We start from the raw sequence: 23,916 nt of genomic DNA, 5'->3' as shown, positions 1-23,916 counted from the left end.
CGTTTGACTTTCAGACTGGACACCTGTGACCAGTGGAGTGCCTCAAGGATCGGTGCTGGATCCACTGCCTCTTGTCATTTATATGCGTGATTTGGATGTGAATATAGGAGATATAGTTAGTAAGTTTGCAGATGACACCAAAATTGGAGGAATAGTGGACAGCGAAGAAAGTTACCTCAGAGTACAATGGGATTTGATCAGATGGGCCAATGGGCTGAGGAGTGGCAGATGGAGTTTACTTTAGATAAATGAGGTGCTGCATTTTAGAAAAGCAAATCAGAGAAGGACTTATATACTTAATGGCCAGGTCCTGGGGAAGTGTTGGTGAATAAAGGGACCTGGGAATGCAGGTCCATGGTTCCTTGAAAGTGGAGTCGCAGGTAGATAGGAGAGTGAAGGAGGCATTTGGTATGCTTTCCTTTATTGGACAGAGCATTGAGTATAGGAATTTGGAGGTCCTGTTGCAGTTGTACAGGACATTAGGCCACTTTTGGAATACTGTGTGCAATTCTGGTCTCCCTCTGGATGTTGCCAGGATTGGAGGATTTGAGCTATAGAGAGAAGCTGAATAGGCTGCGGCTGTTTTCCCTGGAGTGTCAGAGGCTGAGGGGTGACCTTATAGAGGTTTATAACATCATGAGGGTCATGGATAGCGTAAATAGACAAGGTCTTTTCCCTGGGGTGGGGGAGTCCAGAACTAGAGGGCATAGGTTTCGGGTGAGAGGGGTAAAATTTAAAAGGGACCTAACAGGCAACTTTTTCCCGCAGAGGGTGGTGTGTATATGGAAGAACTGCCAGAGGAAGTGGTGGAGGCTGGTACACTTACTACATTTAAAAGGAATCTGGATGGGTATATGAATAGGAAGGGTTTAGAGTGATAGGGGCTAAGGGATGGCAAATAGGACTCGATTAATTCAGGATATCTCAGCATGGATGAGTTGGTCCAAAGGATCTATTTCCCTGCTGTACATCTCTATGACGTTGTGAACAAATTTCTTCAAGAGCATGCTTTCCTCTCATTGTCACTGAAACAATTCCACAGAGGCTGGTACTCTGTCACCAAATCACCCTTTATTTACATGTGGAGAGTCTTTGACACTGATTCAGCTCCCTCAGGGCCAGCTCTCAGAGTGAACAGAATGTCTGATACTTATCTGTCAGCCAGGGAACTCATATTCTATGAGGTCCACCTGGCTGGCCTCATTACAATCACTACAGCAATCATGATGAAGTGACTGTTTTCTTTAATAGGTATAGCTTCTATGATACTGTAGTTCACTAATTTGCTAGTAGCTAAAGTGTTGCCTGTGTGTTCTGCCAACTTTTTATCTTTCCTGCAACAGTTGCAAGCTATGACTTTTAATTGATTGGGCAGTCTTTTATAAGTGAACTGGCCACCTTGTGTCACTTACCAACCGGTGGAAATATCTGGAGAAAGATGCCAAGGTTGGAGGATTTGAGCTATAGGGAGAGGCTGAATATGCTAGGGGTTTTTTCCCTGGAGGGTCAGAGGCTGAGGAGTGATTTTATAAAATCATGATGGGTATGGATAGGGTAAGTAGATATAGTATTTTCCCTGGACTGGGGGAGTCCAGAATGAGAGGGCATAGGGTTAGAGGGGAAAAATTTTAAAGGGACCTAAGGGGCAAATGTTTCCCGCAGAGGCTGGTGTGAGTATGGAATGAGCTGCCAGAGGAAGTGGCAGAGGCTGGTAAAATTTACAACATTTAAAAGGCATCTGGATGGGTATATGAATAGAAAGGGTTCAGAGAGATATGGGCCAAGTGCTGGCAAATGGACTAGATTAAATTAGGATATCTAGTTGGCATGGACGATTGGACCAAAGGGTCTGTCTCTGTGTTGTGCATCTCTAAAACAAGGAACAATTCTCATGGTACCCTCAGGATAGATATAGCAGCCTGCTCGAGAAGACTCAAGCCTGGCTGGACCTTATCATTGGGCCTCTAAGATTTAACTACTTCAGAGCCACAAAACCAAAAACACTGCACAAACTCAGTAAGCAGCATTTGAGGAGATGGTGGTATACTGATAATGTAACTGGACTGGTAATGCAGAGATTTAGAGTAATGCCCTAGGGGCACAGATTCAAATCACACATAGCAGCTCATGGGAGATATATTCACTTAGCAAATCTGGAATACTAAACTAGCCTCGGTCATGGTGACCATGATAACTATATCATCAATTGTTATAATAACCTAGAAGTGGGGTTCATTAGGTTAGGAAAGGAAATTCTACTCTACTTAACTGCTTGTGATTTCAGAGCCACAGCAATATGGTTGACTCTGAACAATCTTCTGATATGGTCTCACCAGCTTTTCTCTGTATAATAACCTACAGCTTTATACCACTACTAATCTCACCTCTTCTGTAACTCAGTGTGGTCTCCTCTACATCAGGGAGACAGGATGGCTTCTTGCAGATCATTTCAGAGACCATCTCTGGGTCACCTGCACCCACCAACCCCACCGCCCCCTGGCTGAACACTTCAACTTCCCCTCCAACTCAGTCAAGGACATGCAGGTTCTGGGCCGCCTCCTTGCCAAATCGTTATCACCTGACGCCTGGAGGAGGAATGCCTCATATTCCACCTTGGGACCCTGCAACCGCACGGGATAAATGTGGATTTCAACAGCTTCCTCATTTCCCCTCCTCCCACATTATCCCAGTCCCAAGCCTCCAACTAAGTACTGCCCTCAAAGACCCATCCATCACTGCCCCCTCTGACCTATCACCTTCTCCCTCACCTTCATCCACCTATCACTGTCCTAGCTACCTCCCTACAAACCCACCCCCTCCCATTTATCTCTCAGCCTGGACCCACAAGCCTCATTTCTGATGAAGGGCTTATGCCTGAAACGTCAATTCTCCTGCTTCTCGGATGCTGCCTGACCTGCTGTGCTTTTCCAACACCACACTCTTGACTCTTCTGTAACCTACTCTCCTTTTTTTCTTACCATTGGCTGCTGTATCACAATCCCACAATTTGAATTTTCTTACAAATGCTTCCACCAGTTTTATAAAAACTCTTAAAATCCACCTTCTTGACTATGGTTTCGGTCACACCCTGCTGCTTTGGTCTGGTATTCATTTTTGTCTGATTACATTTCGTTGATGCGACTTATTGTACTTTTCTCTGCATTAACGATGCTGTGCAAATTCAAGCTTTTAATTACTGATATGATCGATCATTCATTTCCGAATCATCCTCCCCCTTTAAACTTACCGTTTGCTTCACTTTAAAACTAAATCTAACAATGCTTCAATCGGTAAGTTCTAGTGACTTGAAGAACAGACTCAGTCATTTCATAAAAAAAGGTTTCCTTTGTCGCTTCCAATAACAATTCAATAATATACTAAGACAGGAGTAAAGAGAAATTATGACCTTTTCATTCCTGCATAAAGTTTTCCATCCAAGGGTTTGCATAGACAATATTTAAAAAAATATTTGTTGGTGGTGCAACTATTCATTTTTAAACTAGCAGCACATTATGTTTAAACTCATTAATTGTTTTCTTTGATAATAATAGAAACTAACAATATGATATCAATTGAGTAGCAACTCTTACACCACCAGGCTATTCCAAATAATTCCTGTTTTGAAATGTCGTCAACTGTCATTACATAGCAGCAAACTTGTGAGCCCAGTAGTGAGATAAACGAATTTACTGATGTTGGTTGAGGGATCAATGTTAGCTAGGGCACCAGATCAATTTGAAATACAGTTATGGGGTCTTTCACACCCACCTGAAAAGGCAAGTACAGCCTCCTTTTTAAGATCAAATGCTGCACAGAGAGCATTACCACTGAGCAAAGGCTGAAACTAATTAAGTGAAAAAAAAATTGTTTGAGTTTCTTAATGGTTAAGGTTAAATTTGTTTGTTTCCACTTCTGTATGTTGCTAGCAGATAAGACTACTGTAAAGTCTTCCATTTGATCAATAGTAAATCAAAACTTCTAATGCAAATATCAAGCAAAGAGGAGACAACACAAAAGGGGAAATAAAAGGCAACACTACTTTGTGAAGGATACAAGTTAATCTGTAGTTCATTACTTCTGGTTGTGTAATAATTGAATACCAAATGGTGCCAGCTATACATGATGTTCATGGTACAAAAACATAACCTACACATATTGAAATATAATCTTTATTCATATCAGATAATTTTGAAAAGTTTAAACATTTAATCTCTTCACATTGCTTGTCCTTAACACAGACATAAGCTGTTGCAACTTCTGATAGTTTGGAATTACCCCTCTACAACAGTATTACAAATACTTAGTTCATAAGAATTTCAGTGTTGGTGAAGAAGCTAAACATTCAACTACATTAAAATATTGCAAAAATATACTCTCATTTTTATCACTACAAATACTATAATTTATAAACAAAACTGACAAAACACAGTGATCGGCACCATTATTGATGAAAACTCATGGACCTGAAACTTGAATCTTTATCTTTTTTGACAGATGTTGCCGGGGCCTGCCGATCCTTTTCAACTTTCATCTTTATTACAGATTTCCAGCATCTGCAGTACTTTGTCTTTGTGATAGAAAACAACCTGGCATATTAGTGTCAGCTGAACCTTCCGTACACTTAAGTAATTCTGTAGTTTCTTCAATCCTGAAGGATAATAAATATGATCAATTATTAACTTTTATCTGCTACTCTTGAGATTCTGGATACTTTAAAATATGATGAGCTCAAATTATTTTTGAAACAAACAAAACTGCAAGTATTTAACAAGGAATGACGGAAGGAATGAACAAGTTGCATCTATACAAAGCATTCACAATCTCAGAATGTCCCAAAGCACTTTAAAGTAATGGAAGCAGTTTTAAAATTTACGGGCTGTTGCCATGTAGGAAACACAACAGTATAATAATCTCTCACAAACAGCAAGGTGATAACAACAAGATCATTTGTTTCTGTAATGCTGGTTGTGGGATAATTCCCTGCTCTTTATAAGTGTGTCGTGAGATCTGTTACTTCCATCTGAAGGGGCAGATAGGGCCTTTGTTTAATTTATCATCTGAGAGAACGCAGTCCTGACAGTGGATTGCTCCCATTACTGGATGTCACCTCAATTTTTGTGGTAGACAAGCAGGATGCTGAAAGAACTCAGCAAGCCAGACAGCATCAGAAGGTGGAGAAGTCAACGTTTTGGGTGTAACCCTTCTTCAGCAATTTTTGTGCTCAAACTCTGGAGTGGGATTTGAACACACAACCAATTGACTTATAGGCAACAATACCATGTTGACACTTATTTACTACTATTTTTAACAAATAGCTCATAAGTCAGCAAGAATCAAATTCTGTAGTTATAGAACATTATTTATCTTGAAGGTTCCAAAACGTACATCGTTCAAATTTTATCACAAAAGTCTAGGAAAATGGTTGACGATTATCCTGGGTGCTATAAAAGGTCAATCGTTAATGCAGTTGCACGATTTTACAATGCCAATTCTTTCTTCTCATAACCACTCACTTAATCAATGACCCATCCATAAACTGATCAAAAACTGCACTCAGTTTACTCAAGTGGAGTTTACAAACAATTACTGTTGTAGTTTTCAGTTTCTTCCACAGTGCGGTGCTGTGCTGAAACAAATCATGCAGTAACATCACATGTCAATCTGGAAATCTGTGCCACCCGGTAGCTGGAAACAGATTTACAAAATTGTACCTGACATTTTCTATATGCTTCAAAGTAATTTTATTTACATTGAAAATACAAAAAGAAAGAAAAGTGGAAAAAAACAAAAGTGCCCTTTTTTTGTTAAAGTGATATACCTTGGAACATTTTTGTCTGTTAGATTAGATAAGATACCTACAGTGTGGAAGCAGGCCCTTCGACCCAACAAGTCCACACCGACCCTCTGAAGAGAAACCCACCCCCTTTATTTACCCCTGACTAATCCATCTAACACTACGGACAATTTAGCATGGCCACTTCGCCTAACCTGCCCATCTTTGGACTATGGGAGGAAACCGGAGGAAACCCACGCAGACACGGGGAGAATGTGCAAACTCCACACAGACAGTTGCCCGAAGTGGGAATTGAACACAGGTCCTTGGTGCTGTGAGGCAGTGAGCCACCGTGCCACCCACTGTTAAAAGTATTGTTTAACAGTACGTCATATATGATTACAGACATTGGCTAGCCAGGTTTCTCTGATACCCAGATGATATAGTTAGCAACTCCCTGAATTCAGGATTACATGACGTGTGGTTGTATTCATGGTGAGAGTTAAACTGCTGGAGTTAATTCTACTAAAACAGGTTAGCAGTCAAATGGCACCATTGAAAAGGAATGAGAAATTTGTGGAATAAGAGCAAAGAAAATGCTGAAAAAAGTTTGTTATAACCTATTTCATAAATCCCCAGAGAAGGATTTCAAATCTGTAACAACACATCTGATCAAAAATGACCACTTTTTTATTGATGTGAGATTTGAGAGCAATAATTACCAATTAGAAAAATGGAGAAGATGCCCCAGAAAATAAACTCAGCAATCAGGCTTCTCCCACAAATCACTGCAATAAGGGGCAGTGACGTAAATAATCTTCCCTGATGGAATGACTATCATTTATTTATCCATTAAAGCTAAGAATTTGATTTTAACTCAATACACTTTTTGATAGAAAGGCAGAGAAGAAACAAAATAAAGAAAGGAGGTAGAGTGAAAAAAAAAGTTGGGAACATAAGGAAATAACAAAGTAGAAAGAAATAAGTTACATTTATATAGTTTGGCCTCAAAAAATCCCAAAAACTAATTCAGCCTTTCGAAGTGTGGCTTTTATAATATAGGGAAAATATGATGATAACATTTCATAATTGCTATAATATTTTCTAAAATATGTGAACAAACTTATGATGGTATAGATGTTGAATACAATATAAAATCAGCGTCTTTAATTATTTCAGTAACAAAAGGAAAACACTCACATTTTGCTTATCCTTTCAACCTTATGTTTCATTGTCTGTGTCTGTAAAATGCAAGATATCCTCAAATAATTAAATGCAAATATTTGTCATAAACATATATAAATGACAGACACAAATAGATCAAACAAATATCGTGTGTTTTATGGTGATACAAAATTAGCTTTATCATGTTCAATAATATATAACATATTAGAATTAGAAATAGGGGTAAGCAGGGATTAGACACTTTAGCAAGACGCCTGAGTGTTATATATCAGGAGAGTGCCTGCATTGCTCAATTCCCAATTGTATGATAGTGCAACACAGAGATATAAAAATAGGAGACTTTCACCTTACCCACCACTCCCCCACAACCTTACTTGTGATCAGAACTTGATATCCCTTTTGTATATGCTCTCATATGTACATTTCCATTTTTGGGAGCTAAACAGAAATATTTGGTGAGGCAAGGTCATTAAGCAGTTTTACTTCACTGATAGAAAATAAAAGTAAACATCAAAGCAATTCCACTTACTGGCCTAAAATTCCCTTTCCTTCTTGAAAACATAGGAAAATAATAATAAATTATATGCCTCATCCCTTTCATAGACTAACTCACTTGCTTTTGTAATTATCTTTTCTTCAGACTACTTATAACTGCTTTTTGAGCTATCAGTTCATGGCCTTAAGCTCACAGCTAAACAGTATCGCCTTTAAAATATGACCGTACCCCAAAAAATCCTCCAGGTTTCCATTCCTTTTACTAATAACTTTGATACATAAAAGGAGGAATGGTTCTAATACTTTTCTATGCAGAGATTCTCCAGCATGCCTTGCAACAAAATCCAAGTCTCCCAGGATTGCATTCTCTTGAGGAATCTCCTGTTGTTTTTGAGTGAATAGAACTTTCCATTTCACAATGGGTGTGTTCATTTGTTGGTCATTAGGGATGAGATGATGAACTAGTTAATGTTCCTTGACATCCTCTATACATATCTGAATTAGGTTGAATTACAATAATCAAAGAGGTTAAATGCTGGAGGCAGCATTTACACTGCTGGTCACCTCCTCCCAAGCCCTCAATAAGGCAGCCCTCTAGATCATGTGGAATTGCCTCCATTACTACATCAACAGAAATGGAAACTTTTATTTGAGGGCTCCATATATTAGAAAAACAGAAAATTGCTTTCACCTACTGTAGCTTATTTTCCAGTAAAACTCTATTCCATTTTGAAAATGTAATAGGGCCTGGAAATTCTTCTCAGGTTAATGAAGCTCTCAAAGGCAGTTTACTGGGTAGCGCAACAAATCAATTGCAAAAGTGTTAGCTCAAGCAGAAATACCCAAATGAGTTTACTAATGTGCATTTTCCATCTAGAGGTTGCATAGATTGACATACATCTGAAGATTCTTGTTTATAACAACTTTCCATTTGGTGCAACAACAAAAGCATCTGCAATTGATAGGAACCCTTTGATATTGGTAGGGATTGAGACAGAGAATAGGATAACTGGAGTGTATTCAAATTGACTCGTTGTGTCTATTAATGTCCTCTAGGAATGTGTATTGGAGTCCCAGCCTTTCAATGTATTTTTATACGAATTATTAAGGGACAGAGATACAGGTTTGTTAATTATACTAAGGTGGCAGAGTAGTGTAGCAAGAAAGAGAAAATTGTAAAGGAACACTGCTACATAGGAGCATGCAAAGCAATGCCAGGTAAACTTCAACGTGGAGAAATGTAAGTTCATCCACTTTGGGCCTAATATTGAATGGATTATTATCTAAACTATGAGAAATAGGAAGTGTAAAGGGTCAGAGAGATTTAGAGGAAATCACTAAGAGTTGGTGGCAAAGTATTAACTGCTTGAGGAGAGTGCAAATGATACGTTTGTAATGTTCTTCATAACATGTAGGAGCAGAACAAGGCCGTTCGGCCTATTTGGTTTGCTCCCCCATTCAATAAAATCATGGCTGATTTGATAATCCTCAAATCACTTTCCTGCCTTTTCTCTAAACTATTGATTCCCTTACTTATTAAAAGTGCATCTATATTTTAATGTGTTTAATGATCCTGTTTTAACAGCTCTCTCAGTTCTTTGTGGTTTTCGTGCACATTACAAACAGTCTTCTTTAAACCGAGATGAGATAAGCATGAAAAGATGGCCTTTCAAAGGCTGATTGAGTCATATCTTGAACGTATTGAGAATTTTTAAAACAGGGATAAGTAAGTTGTTCATATCAAATAAATAACTTTTCTTTTTCTTTGCCAGAGAAATACTGCTGAAAGCTGATACACTGTAACTTGGAATGAGACAGGCCACTTTGACTTTGAAGTAGCACTTAACACTCAATATGGAATACACAATAAATAAACAACATCTGACATACTGCATTACAAAGAATGTCCAGTTTTTTAATAATTATAACATGAGATTCACTTAAGGTTGAGGGTGTTTAGAGAAATAAAAAGGGAAGGCTAAAAACAGCCAAAGAACATGTACTTAACATCTGTCAGGATTATCGTCTCCAACTATTACACATCAACCAATGTGACGCTCACTTGAGAAAGGCCAACTACCAGTAAGAATTGTGATGTAATAGTTCTTACTAACACATTCAACACAGAAATTTCACTGTTAAACCTCATGTTACTTTACTTGAAACAATCTGTGAAACTCAAACATGCACACAAACATAGGAAGATTTTTTTTTACTATCTGTCAATCAGCAGTTGAACTACTTTATGTAGGTCAAAGTAACAGAACAAGGAAGTCAAGTTCGGGGCTTTCTATCCAGACTTAATTTCTGACGTGGCTGATATCGACCCAGTGGCAACCCAATCAAATCTTCCCCCCCCTCCTGCCACCTTCCCTTCTGGTTCTTGGGATGGAAAGATTTGATCGCAAGTGTATGGTGCTGTAAGAATTTTCCTAAATTCTGCTCCTAGAAAACTACGATTCAAAAAGGTACCAAAGAGAAGAAAAAGATGCAAAGTTCAAATCTCTCCCTCTATCACAGGCATGAGATATCCTGGTGTGAACACAGCAGTGGTGGCACAGGACAGTTAGGTAATCAGACAATTATATTGAACTGACGTCATAAGGGACTGTCTGAGCTTGATGTGAAAACATATTAAGAGCCCAAAATCAGAAATACTGACAATTCTGGTAACTGCAAGTCAAGAGTATGGGCACAAGACTGTTTCAGCAGTGCAAGGGTGATCAAGTCAGGATCTTTCTCAACAGCTTTGGCAACAAGAAGTGGCAGTAGGAGTGGGGAAGATCCAGCTTTATCGGGCTAAGGGATTGCTCCTGCCAGCTCTGAGGAAAGGATTTGAGAGACATTTGTAGTTAGAACCGGAAAGGTTCAGAGTACAGCAAACAGCTTTAATTTAACTATGACAAAGATTATTGATATATGAAGATGTTGTGACATTTACAACAAACCTACATTGCAACACTATTTGGGCCCTTGCAAAGCACGTACACTGGACATAAACATCACTTTTTAACTAATCCAAGGCTCCAACCATTCTAGTCCCTTAGAGCCATTGAGATATACAAGGAAATGGACTCTTCGGTCCAACTTGTCCACGCCGTACAAATATCCTAAATAAATCTCGTCCCATTTGCCAGTCTTAGGCCCACATCACTCCAATCCTTTCCTATTCATATACCCATTCAGATGCCTTTTAATGCTGTAATTGTACCAGTCTCCACCACTTCCTCTGGTAGCTCATTCCATACACACACCATCCTGTGAGAAAAAGTTGCCCTCTTTTAAAACTTTCCCCTTCACCTCAAATCTATGCCCTTTAGTTTTGGACTCCCTTACCCCAGGAAAAAGACCTTGCCTATTTACCCTATCCATGCCCCTCATGATTTTATAAACCTTTTTCAGGTCACCCCTTCGCCTCCAATACTCCATTCCCATTTCACTTATTAATCATTAATCCTCTCTAATTTTTCCCCTTGATGTTTTTTCCTCTTCCTTTTCTATCTTCATTTTTCATGCATTCTCTGTGCATTCTTTATCTCAGTGTTACTCCTTTCCGTTCTTCACTTTACTATCTCCTGTTCCCTCATCCTATTCAGTCTACCTCCTTCCTCTCCAAACTACTTACCCTGTTATTCTTCCTGTCTGTCCTCCTAACTGTCTTCTCTTCTCTCCACCACCTTGGTTCAATTATCTTGCTGTACTTTAACCCTTACTGACCTAAACGTGTCCTTGGTCTTGACTACTTGTGTGCAGTGTCACAGGAAATGATATTTTACCTTTATTTATGTCTGTGTCAAACTGAGCTGTCAAATTGAATTGTCCAGCAACTTCTTTCCCTTTATGTTGAAAAGGCAAGGCTGAATGAAAATGCATTAAGCACTTTTCTCACCCTTCTCATCCTGATCATTCATTTTAGGCTCTTGTATCTTAGTGCTGGTTGCACTTAGAACATAACTGCCTGAATTAAAGTGCATGTAATATTAGCATGTTTCCCAGACCTTATAAAGATTTGAAGGAAACCTTTGCCAATCTTTCTTACCTTCGTAACTTCTGTCAGATATAATGAATTGCTACTCATTGCTTTGGGCGATTCGTCTGCTGATAGCAGTGAGTTGTATCCAGATGACTGATGGCTAAGACTCTCTGGCGTCTCAACTCTCGTTTCTTTATCTGCAAAGACGTATTCATCCTTGGTCAACCTCTGTCTTTCGGCATGCTATGCAAGGTCAGATACCAGACATTGTGATTTACAGTGCACAGAAAAAAGTGTGGCAGGCATTGTTTAGAACTCCAGACGTTGCTGGTTCAGCTCCAAAATGGGATGCCTTATTCCTCTTGCCAATATTTACAGGAAAACTTTGGTTGACAACTCCTGAACAGTAATGTAAAATAGGATTACCTCCAGAATTCTAACTTTATCATGGTTTGACAAATGAATGACACTTCAAAGTAGTATGAATATCTAAATATGTTGGTACAATGCAAACAAGTACTGCAAGCAGGAGGACAACTATTATAATTACAAATGCATCTTTTGATGTAAACCACAATTCTTTCCATACATTGTGTAGAAATTGATAATGACTATTTTTAGGATAAAATCAAATTATTCTTGCAATTACTAGCTAAAAACTGAACTTAATGATAACAAGTTTATATTTCCTTAAGCTTCAGGTTAAAAAAAATTCAATAAGAGATGCAAAATTTTAATAAGCTATAATCACCTTCAACTTAGATGTGAAAAAATGTGAATTACGATATTGATGGCATTCTTATTGTATGTGGTTAACGTTCTCCTGGCGATCAGAGACGGCAGCAGCAAGGACACTCCCCAGGCAATAAGAGGCTGGAGGCTGCGAGTGCATTTCTCCTGCCATTTGGGGCCTGTGGCAGCAAAAGCAAGGTTATTCTCCCAGCGCTTGCGCAGTGGTAGCAGCAGAGAGGTCGTTCAGGGCTTGATGCAGCAGCGCTCCTTCAGTGATCAGAGACGGCAACCTCTTCAGGATGACAGTGCTGACAAGATGACATCTGCAACCAAGATGGGACTCGAGGCCCGGTGGTGGTCTGGCCTGCCAGTGTAGCCAGGAACTCTTGGTTGTGAGGTGAGTATTTGTTCAGCAGCGTCAGCAAAGTGGGCCCAGTGGTGAAGAGATAGTGCCTAAAGTGAGGTGACTCCTACGTTGGTGGGTTCAGTGCAGGTGGCAGCCTCCCTTGAGGCTAGCTGCCAGCAGGGATTGGGTCGGATATTCTATACTTTTTCACTTTTTTATTTTTCCAATTTATTCCTTTGACGTATAATGCTGAACTAATTATTTCTTTACGTTTCTAATTTTTTTCTGGTTTCCTAAGTATTTGATCATATGTATCTGTACCAAGGTACCTTTGTACCCAAAATGGCACTGTAATGCAGTGAATATAAACTTTTCACTGTAGGTACATGTGACAATAAAGCTAATTCGATTCAATTCAATAAGTGTATTACATGGAGTGATTGTAAACACAGATGTTCAGGAAATTCCAAGTCCATTGCTTAAACCTATATAATACTTGTGGACCTCAGCATATCTAAAGGGAGAGAGGATAGGTCCCACTAGGCACATCGACCATTATTAGCTTTAAGGCTCGGAAAAGAAGAGAAAAACTAATAAGGGTCACTACTCCTAGTTTGCCTCTTGGTAGAACTGCAGTTGAGGTGAGGTTTGGATAAAAACACAATTAGACTTAAATCCTGAATGTTCTACTCTCGTACTTCTTTTCTGCTTCTCTGCACATGCTCAGTTTTACCTCCTGTTTTATTTTCAATATTGCAAATCAGCATAGCAAGGAACACACGAACAATACCAAATGCAACAGTGAGTATTGTGTCCTGATTTTGGATTCAGTGAAACACACTACTATAATTTGTATGCACATTGCCATTTATTTCTATATTTTATTTTGTACTTGGTACTTCCCATTTTCAGCCACTATATTCAATAAAAAGGGGAAGAAAATCAAAACCAGATGCCAGACAACATTCCATTGGATTTGACTTACGGAAGATGTATAAGAATCTTCTTTCTGAAGGGGAACAATATCCTCTACTCAGTGACTCCTAATACAACATCCTTTGCACAGCATTATATAGTACAACTTCTAAAACAATAATGTATTGTGAAAAACAACCGGGTGCAAAGTTAATTGCACACTTCAAACTAGAACGAGTTTACCTGAAGAATTGCAACTTGTCTTTGGGCAGAAGGTATATTCTTCGTTCCTACTGATGGAATCAGAAGACATATCGTTCTAAAGATGAAAAGCATGGGATATAAAAAGCATTGTGTATCGCATATATCACAACATTTCATTCACTTTATGGTTTTCCATTATATAGATTCATAAAGCACACAAGGAGGCCATTCAGTCAATTGGGCATGTCAATTCTCGAAAGAGCCATGAATTAGTCTCATCCTTCTCAAATAATGCATATTATTTGATAATCTCTGAAAAAGGTGAGGAACAGAGAGTGAGTAGAGAGGAGCCCCAGCTGAACACCCTCGGTGAAAGTGCAGAATCACGGATATCAACCTTCAGATTCCCACATTTAACAACTTATTAGCTTAAAAAAAGGTATTGGTGGGTGAAAACAGATTAATTTTTGCTCATAGTAGCAGTTGTTTTAAAATACATCATCACAACTCCATTAAGTCCCCTCAACAAAAGTAAATACAATTATTACCATATCAATGTACCAGGAAAAAGATAGCCTCTTATTTCATCAGTGCTTCAACTCAGATAGCTGCTACAATAATAGTGCATGTCAAAAATCATATCTTACAACTATTACAGCCAGTATAATTCATATTGACATTGTTAATGTGGAAAAACGACGACGCCAGAGGCGTAATGATGGCAATCTGGATAAATGGTGCTGGAAGGGCACAGCAGTTCAGGAAGCATCCAAGGACCAGCGAAATCGACGTTTCGGGCAAAAGCCCTTCATCAGGTATAAAGGCAGAGAGCCTGAAGCGTGGAGAGATAAGCTAGAGGAGGGTGGGGGGTGGGGAGAAAGTAGCATAGAGTACAATAGGTGAGTGGGGGAGGGGATGAAGGTGACCGGTCAGGGAGGAGAGGGTGGAGTGGATAGGTGGAAAAGGAGATAGGCAGGTAGGACAAGTCCGGACAAGTCATGGGGACAGTGCTGAGCTGGAAATTTGGAACTAGGGTGAGGTGGGGGAAGGGGAAATGAGGAAACTGTTGAAGTCCACATTGATGCCCGGGGGTTGACATGTTCCGAGGCGGAAGATGAGGCGTTGTTCCTCCAGCATCTGTTGGTGAGGGAGTGGCGGTGAAGGAGGCCCAGGACCTCCATGTCATTGGCAGAGTGGGAGGGGGAGTTGAAATGTTGGGCCACGGGGTGGTGTGGTTGATTGGTGCGGGTGTCCCGGAGATGTTCCCTAAAGTGCTCTGCTAGGAGGCGCCCAGTCTCCCCAATGTAGAGGAGACCGCTTCAGGAGCAACGGATACAATAAATGATATTAATGGATGTGCAGGTAAACCTTTGATGGATGTGGAAGGCTCCTTTAGGGCCTTGGATAGAGGTGAGGGAGGAGGTGTGGGCGCAGGTTTTACAGTTCCTGCAGTGGCAGGGGAAGGTGCCAGGATGGGAGGGTGGGTTGTAGTGGGGCATGGTCCTGACGAGGTAGTCAAGGAGAGAACGGTCTTTGCGGAAAGGGGTGGAGAGGGAAATATATCCCTGGTGGTGGGGTCTTTTTGGAGGTGGCAGAAATGTCAGCGGATGATTTGGTTTATGCGAAGGTTGCTAGGGTGGAAGGTGAGCACCAGGGCATTCTGTCCTTGTTACGGTTGGAGGGGTGGGGTCTGAGGACAGAGGTGCGGGATGTGGACGAGATGCGTTGGAGGGCATCTTTAACCATGTAGAAGGGAAATTGCGGTCTCTAAAGAAGGAGGTCATCTGGTGTGTTCTGTGGTGGAACTGGTCCTCCTGGGAGCAGATACGGCGGAGGCGGAGGAATTGGGAATACAGGATGGCATTTTTGCAAGAGGTAGGGTGGGAAGAGGTGTAATCCAGGTAGCTGTGGGAGTCGGTGAGTTTGTAAAAAATGTCAGTGTCAAGTCGGTCGTCATTAATGGAGATGGAGAGGTCCAGGAAGGGGAGGGAGATGTAAGAGATGGTCCAGGTAAATTTAAGGTCAGGGTGGAATGTGTTGGTGAAGTTGATGAATTGCTCAACCTCCTCGCGGGAGCACGAGATGGCGCCAATGCAGTCGTCAATGTAGCGGAGGAAGAGGTGGGAATGGTGCCGGTGTAATTATGGAAGATCAACTGTTCTACGTAGAGACAGGCATAGCTGGGGCCCATATGTGTGCCCATGGCTACCCCTTTGGTCTGGAGGAAGTGGGATGATTCAAAGGAGAAAATGTTAAGGGTGAGGACCAGTTCGGCCAAACGAATGAGAGGGTCGGTGGAAGGGTACTGTTGGGGACGTCTGGAGAAGAAAAAACGGAGTGCTTGGAGATCCTGGTCATGGCGGATGGGGGTGTAGAGGGATTGGATGTCCATGGTGAAGATGAGGCGTTGGGGGCCGGGGAAACGGAAGTCTTGGAGGAGGTGAAGGGTGTGGGTGGTGTCTCGAACGTATGTGGGGAGTTCCTGGACTAGGGGGGATAGGACAGTGTCGAGGTAGGTAGAGATGAGTTCAGTGGGGCAGGAGCATGCTGAGACAATGGGTCGGCCAGGGTGGTCAGGCTTGTGGATCTTGGGAAGGAGGTAGAACCGGGCAGTTACCCCATAATGATGGTAATGTTGACTGTTTTACTGCTATTGCTACCATAAAATCTGAGTCATTACTTAATCTGAAATGAATTGAACATTGGTTTGAAAAGCCATACTAAAGTAGTAAATACATCAGATTGCTTTCCCTTAATAAATACTTTATTCCAGAAAATTATACTGCATATTTAATGTCAGTGTTGACATTTAGTGGTTCGTTTTATTTGCCCTTTAAAAAAAGCTGTTTGTTCTATTCCAAGAAAAAGTGAAGAAATTTGTAACAAGAACATACAAAAGAAGCAGCAGTTGTAATGAATAACAGCAACAGCACACAGTGCTGATCTTCCTGAATCTGTATGGTGAGTACAGGATTCCTCCATTCAAAATTTAGAACAACAAACTTCAGAGATGCTGGTGGAAGAGGGGCTACAGTAACAGTACAAAGTGGGATACAAGAGGATTGAAATTCAATGGAAATATTTTGAAAAAGGAAAGAAATTGTAAGGTCAGAAATAACTATTTTAAGGAGGCCTCTTGGTGTGGCTTAATTTGCTTCCACAGGGAGAAGTGAAACCATAGCCGATGCTTCCTAGGTTTGATTTTTTGGTCGCTGTTCAGCAAGCTTAATTCATCGGGCCTCAATGAGTCTATGACTCAGTCCCGAAGGACTAGGAAAGGTGGGGTGAGGATGGGAGACTAGAGATTCTCACGCCTGATTATGAACCATTAAGCACTGTTAGAGTATTCACGCAGGAAAAGAACAGGATCAGGCTTGCTTCTGATGCTGCCTGTAATTGAGTCGTGAGTTTATTGTTTAGCAAACTAAGTATGTCAAAAGAAACTCTAGCTTACCTTTCTGGAATGAAGCAACAGCTGAGTTTCTAGCAGCACAACACGGCTCAGCAGGTTATTCCAGTCCTTCTCATCTATAATTACTTTTCCAGCTGTCGCACATTCTAAAGCGTGCAACCTACTCTGTACTACATCCAGTTCCAGGAGCTTCTCTTGACATTTGGCAATCTGACTCTTGAGCATTTTCATCTCTTCTGTCTGTGACTGTAAAGCAATAAACAACTCTTTAGCTTAAAAAAAGTTCTTGGTGGGTGAAAACAGATTAATTTTTGCTCATAGTAGCAATTGTTTTAAAATACATCATCACAACTCCATTAAGTCCCCTCAACAAAAGTAAATACAATTATTACCATATCACAAATGTACCAGCAAAAAGATAGCCTCTTATTTCACCTGTGCTTCAACTCAGATAGCTGCTACAATAATAGTGCATGTCAAAAATCACAGATTTGAATAAGTTTCATATCTTACAACTATTACAGCCAGTATAATTCATATTGACATTGTTAATGTGGAAAAACATTCAATGGTCTATCTGAAAGGAAAAAATGTTGAGTCAAAGAATAAGATATTAGAAGGACATCAAAAATGGTCACAAATCAAAGACATTCACACCAAATTACGTGGATTATACTAAAAACCATGTATTTTGATGTTTGGAAAAAGGACTGCTTTGTTGAAAAATTGTTGCACTTTTTAAAATTGTAACTTTATTGTAAATGTTGTTACACATATGCTTGTTCATGCAATAATGAAAGCCTAGTTCTCGATCAGTTAGAGCCAAGGAATTATGAACAAATGGAGTTTTGGCTGGCGACAAGTAGCTGATTGATCTATGAACTATTAACCAGATAGTAATGACAAAAGCCTTCTGCCAACCAACAACTATGCGATTGACTCCCAGATAACTGAACAGCTTGGGGTGTGAACAAGATAGGCAAAAGCAATTGGATCTCTGAAATGGAGCTATATTTCTGCTCTGCATTAAAAATCACTTTAAGCCTCTGCAGTTGCTGTAAGCTGTGGTCTTAACCAGAGACTATATAATTGTGAACCAGCCATCCTAAGCGTTCTACAAGCAAGTGAAAGCATCTGGAGAGGGAGAATCAAGGACCACCATGTCCTCCCGGTCCAAAAGGACCATTTGACTTTCTTCCCAGTCTTCCCCTCTGCCCATTACACTCCTGATTTTCTTCCTGTCAGTGTCTGTCTGTACATGTGTGTATGGGTGAGCCTGATTTCCAGTGCACTACCACAGTGGGGGGAAGCAACGTATCATGGGAACAGGCTGACCAGTCCAACTACCCGATGTTAGTGGTTGCGTTCAACATAAGTAGCTCAGGTCCATGCTGTTTATGTATCCCTTTGTTTATCTTTCCTTCAAGTACTTGTCTAACCTATTGTTGGATGTCCATGTTTAAGTCAATCATTTACTCCAATATAAACCTTCCACATGAAGACAATACTCCTATTCACTGTGCTAAATCTCTTACACTTTCTCTCATGCCCATGTTCTTTCATTCCTTCTAGTCCTATCCATATACTCCCATTTCCTATTTTATGTTTTGATGTTTCATCAAACTACCATGTAATTGTCCCTCTTGAAAAAAATCACAAGCCCAAGCTTAGAACATTTATTATTCTTGACATCAGGCAGCATCTTCATAAAAGCATTTAAATACTGTGGCCAGAAGATCGGAGTCAGAGATTTGGAATTCTACAGTCAGTAACTCACTTCCTATCTTCTGTTCACCATCTACAAGGCACAAGTCAGGAATGTGATTGAATACTCTTCTTGCCTGAAGGAACACAGCTCCAGCAACACTCATGAGGCTTGACAACATGGGGACAAAGTTGCCAATTTGATGCTGCAAATTGAGTTCCTCCACTATTGTGCACCGAAAGCAGTAGGCACTATCTACACAATAGAATATAGAACATTACAGCGCAGAACAGGTCTTTCGGCCTTCGATGTTATGCTGACCTGTGGAACCAATCTGAAGCCCATTAACTAGGAGAAAGTGAGGACTACAGATGCTGGAGATCAGAGCTGAAAAATGTGTTGCTGGAAAAGCGCAGCAGGTCAGGCAGCGTCCAAGGAACAGGAGAATCGACGTTTCGGACATAAGCCTGAAGAAGAGCTTATGCCCGAAACGTCGATTCTCCTGCTCCTTGGATGCTGTCTGACCTGCTGCGCTTTTCCAGCAACACATTTTTCAGCTCTGAAGCCCATCAAACCTATACTATTCCATTTTCATCTATATGTTTATCCAATGACCATTTAAATGCCCTTAAAGTTGCCTACTACTATTGCAGGCAGTGTGTTCCACGCCCCTACTATTCTCCAACTAAAGAAACTACCTCTGACATCTATCCTATATCTATCACCCCTCAATTTAAAGCTATGTCTCCTCAGGCTAGCCGTCACCATCCGAAGAAAACGTCTCTCATTGTCCACTCTAGCTAACCCTCTGATTATCTTATATGACTCAATAAGTCACCTCTCAACCTTCTCTCTAATGAAAACAGCCTCAAGTCCCTCAGCCTTTCCTCATAAGACCTTCCCTCCATATCAGGTAACATCTTACTAAATTACCTCTGAACTCTTTCCAAAGCTTTCACATCCTTATACTGCAGTGATCAGAACTGTACACAATACTCCAAGTGCAGACGCACCAGAGTTTTGTACAGCTGTAGTATGACCTTGTGGCTCCGAAACTCAATCCCCCTACCAATAAAAGCTAACACACCATATGCCTTCTTAACAACCTATCAATCTGGGTGGCAACTTTCAGGGATCTATGAACATGGACACCTCTCTGCTCATCTACACTACCAAGAAACTTTTAGTTCCAAAACTAGAATAGTTAAATCATTTTACAAATAACCTTCTTTGTGCTTAGGATATTGACGTACTCACAAAATGATCAACTAGGATTGTAAACACCAACATTTGTTGCCTTCTCCTTCTGAATTAAGTTCTGAGAGGGAAGGTCCATTGTCAGCCTTGCTTTCAATGCCAATTGAAGTTCTTAGGTGGCCACTTAAGAACAACTTTAGTGATTCAGCCCACAACTGCTGGGATTAACCTAGCTGCAAGCAGGACTGTCGCCATGATAAATGCCCAATAGGTCAAATTCTGCAGACCAACTGTCACTTCAGAGAGAGAATTGAGGTGGATGAAACTGGACAGAGATAGGGATGTGTTTGCTGACAGCTCCCACCCTACCCCTTGCTCTGAACCCTCTTCCTGTACATGGGTTATTTGTGAATAGAAGATTGCTACTACCATTTCCCTTTCTTTCACTGTGTTTAAAGGCTTATTTGGTTTAGAAGTGTAGAAAAACAACTATTCATGAGTCATAATAAGAGGTTCTTATCACATACAATTTACTACATGAAAGCAACTACACATAAATTTCACAAGCATGTTAGATGATTAATAATCATAATTTTCGGGGTCTTCTGGAATTGTGGTATTGTTGTTATGTAAAGTTGAGCAAAAGTCTCGATCATTTTGAGAAGATTCCCTACCATCTAAAATTACTGGACTTCTATCAGAATTAAAAATCACACAACACCAGGTTATATTCCAACAGGTTTACATGGAAGCACTAGCAGCGCTCCGAAAGCTAATGCTTCCAAATAAACCTGTTGGACTATAACCTGGTGTTTTTTAACTTTGTACACCCCAGTCCAACACCGACACCTCCAAATCATTCTATCAGAATGTTGGAGTTTCCTTTCGAAGTAATGGGCTTGGATGCAGTGTCTCCAGCAGCTGAGCTATGCTGGAATGTACAGTCACAGGGACAGTTTGTCTGGAAGCTGGGGAAACCTTTTCAAACCTGAGCCCTACAAGAACAAAGTACCCGTCTGCACAAGTTCCAAGAACTTCAACTTCAATCACATAAACACAGGACATTTGCTCCTACTTTAATAATCAGGAAGACCAATTCATCTCGAAAGAAACAACAAAGAGACTATTGTAGGAACAACAGATTTTGCGTCAAGATAAGGAACCAGTGATCAGTGTAATTACAGGCCCTCATCTCAGCAGAGTTAAAGTATCCTTGCAGCTACCCCAAGGAGAGGGATCTGAAAGAGTGTTAATTCTCCCAGAGAGTTATTCCCCAGAGCTTTCATCCGGAGAAGAATCCCAGATAGTTTTCGACCACCAGAAGAGGGATCCCAGAAAGCTACCACCCAGAGAGTGTGTGTTTAGTTTTAATAGTGTATTTAATCATGGTCCTGTACAACTGTATAATTCACTGCTTGTTGCCTTTCATTTCTTGCAATATACTTACTTCTTTTTGTATTTGATAAATGCAGAGATTCTTCTGCTCCTGAAACACCTATCTACTGCCTTCTTCTGTTCACATTCCTAAATAAGTCGTGTCAGAACCAGGGATCTGGGGGTGATTCAAACCACCTAAATATCAGCAAATTACTGATCGCAAAACAGATACCCTACAGCTACTTGTAAGTCAGAAGGTTCAGTTTCAAGTCCCACCTACCCTACCTGTGTTATAAAATGCCTTAACAGGTTGTATAAAAATAATTTACATTAGCTGGCAGGACACTGTTGTAAGACTACAAGGAAACAGTGATGACATGTCTGTTCCCTCAGAGCTTTCTTGTGATTTGCCCACTGAAGATTGAATATCATCACATTGTATGGAGCTTAATTCAATCTTCAACATTAACTCTTTTAGGACCATGACCATGTATCATACCCCTTCTTCTGTGATCCCCAATCCAAGAACCCTCATTAATTTTGTGACTAAGCTGTCGCAGGCCACTCATCCTCTCCCAGGAGTTGTTAACCCAACCTGCAGGCCGGCAAGTCAGGAGGCTAGGAATGGTGGTGAATTTTGAGACAGAGTCTGGGAGACTGTCTGCAGCCTGCACTCATCTGGTGCAGTGTGGAATTGGGGGCTGGGGAGGGATGCAGTTTGATTCAGGCTTACCAAAAATGCCAATGGCATAATGAAATGAGCCTTAATAGGACAGCATTTATCATGTAGTAGATTCAACATGCCCCCATTTCCACTCTCCCACCACCCTCTTCAAATTTGCCATTCTATCTCATACAGGCTGAGAAAATTCATCCCAAAGTCTAACTCACTGTGCTGTAATTTTAAGGAACTAATGAAGTTGCCTAAGGATTACTTGCAATCATCTCCAATACCATTTACAAACAAAAAGAAAAGATTTAAATGAGGTTACAGCAATCATACATTATGTGCTTGTTATACTTCCAAGTCAAATATTCCCGTTCAAGTTATCCAGATTTCTTACAACCTACAGTCTTTTAAAAACGCAGGTTTGGCATGAGTTAAGCATGACTAACTGGACTTTACTACTTATTAATTTTTTCCTGGATGTTGCATCAGATTACTTTTAGGTTCAATAGAAACAACACTTACTTCATAGGAAGTGGGCAGTTCTGTATATTCTTTAACAGGTTTATCTTCTATAAATTCATTTTCAGGACTGGATGAAATGTAAATTATTTTCATATCATCTTTGGGTAAATGCCGTTCTACGAAAGGTTTCATCTGGAAAGAAAATTGAGAAACTTATTCCTGTTCATTTTCTTTTGAATACAAGCATGGAAATGCATACACACACACACACAAACACACACACACACACATTATTGCGCTACTTCAAAAGGCTGATCCATTGATGGATACTCTCAGTGTAGAACAGCAGTTGCAGTGAGTGCTTTTAGAGAAATCACAGGCCTGCATAGCCGGAGTTATTTGTTCACTAATTTAAGCTGATGGAAAATCAGGCATTTCAGCACACAATTTCCTGAGCTGCCCATCTTCAGAGCAGCTTTCTGAACTGGAAACAGCCATAAATGAAACCTACCCTAGTGTTCTTGAGTAATATGCAATTGAAATATAGTTATTTATTTAAAATTCAATAGTTTGCTACAGAATTTGGTTTACTTTTCCTAATTTGAGCAGAAATTATTTCATCCTAAAACATTATGTTAAAAGCATCCGCGAAAGACCTGAAGAATGAATGTGAGTACAGGACATCAGAATAAAAAGACTGATGACTGATTCTTATGAATATAAGAGACAATATATGAACTAAGATCATCTATACATGTATAAAAAGTTTGGCATCTGGCATGTGTCTGTCATATATCTTTCAAATGAGACCAACCATAAGGACATTGAGGGTAGATTTATAGCTGCTTCCTGATTTTAAAATGACCTTTTCTGTCAAGGTCATGTCCCATAGGAATGTAAGAATTGAGTGGAGTAGGCCATTTGGCCCCTCCAGCCTGTTCCACCTTTCATGGTTGATCACACTGTTCCCATATAACCCTTGATTCCCAGATCTGTTCCCAAAAATTGAGTCAGTCCTTATGAAGTCTAACTTGTTCTCCACTCAATGTGTACTGATTGAACCCTACTGTGTAGTGTGGACTGCTTTTTTTTACTAATCTAACCAGAAATATTATCTTAATAATTTTAGTATAGAAATGGATTAGCTTTAACTGAGGAAACAGTCTCATTAACAAACACAATTGGCTCAAAGGTAGAAGACAGAGGGTGATGGTGGAGGGTTGTTTTTCCAAACTGGAGGCCTGTGACCAGTGGAGTGCCACAAGGATCGGTGCTGGGCCTTCTACTTTTTGTCATTTACATAAATAATTTGGATGCGAGCATAAGAGGTACAGTTAGTAACTTTGCAGATGACACCAAAATTGGAGGTGTAGTGGACAGCGAAGAGGGTTACCTCAGATTACAACAGGATCTGGACCAGATGGGCCAATGGGCTGAGAAGTGGCAGATGGAGTTTAATTCAGATAAATG

The 23,916-nt window shown here is 40.3% G+C and overlaps 1 protein-coding gene across 1 annotated transcript in view; it reads right to left on the bottom strand.

The window, feature by feature from the left end:
* Window positions 1-4,124: 4,124 nt before the first annotated feature.
* The window catches only part of cep44 (centrosomal protein 44), a 77,761-nt gene continuing 57,969 nt past the window's right edge, over window positions 4,125-23,916 (bottom strand). Inside the window, exons 6-11 of the mRNA XM_043704568.1 lie at window positions 22,507-22,638; window positions 17,078-17,281; window positions 13,663-13,738; window positions 11,493-11,623; window positions 6,974-7,014; window positions 4,125-4,648 (exon numbers count right to left, since the gene is read on the bottom strand). Coding sequence (XP_043560503.1) covers window positions 4,537-4,648; window positions 6,974-7,014; window positions 11,493-11,623; window positions 13,663-13,738; window positions 17,078-17,281; window positions 22,507-22,638 — 696 coding nt within the window. The 3' untranslated portion in view covers window positions 4,125-4,536. The remainder of the gene's footprint in view (window positions 4,649-6,973; window positions 7,015-11,492; window positions 11,624-13,662; window positions 13,739-17,077; window positions 17,282-22,506; window positions 22,639-23,916) is intronic.

The sequence above is a fragment of the Chiloscyllium plagiosum genome, chromosome 2 (genome assembly GCF_004010195.1).
Source record: "Chiloscyllium plagiosum isolate BGI_BamShark_2017 chromosome 2, ASM401019v2, whole genome shotgun sequence".
NCBI classification, from domain to species: Eukaryota; Metazoa; Chordata; class Chondrichthyes; order Orectolobiformes; family Hemiscylliidae; genus Chiloscyllium; species Chiloscyllium plagiosum.
Note: the sequence above shows the minus strand (reverse complement) of the source record. Positions and strands in the feature narration are given on the sequence as shown.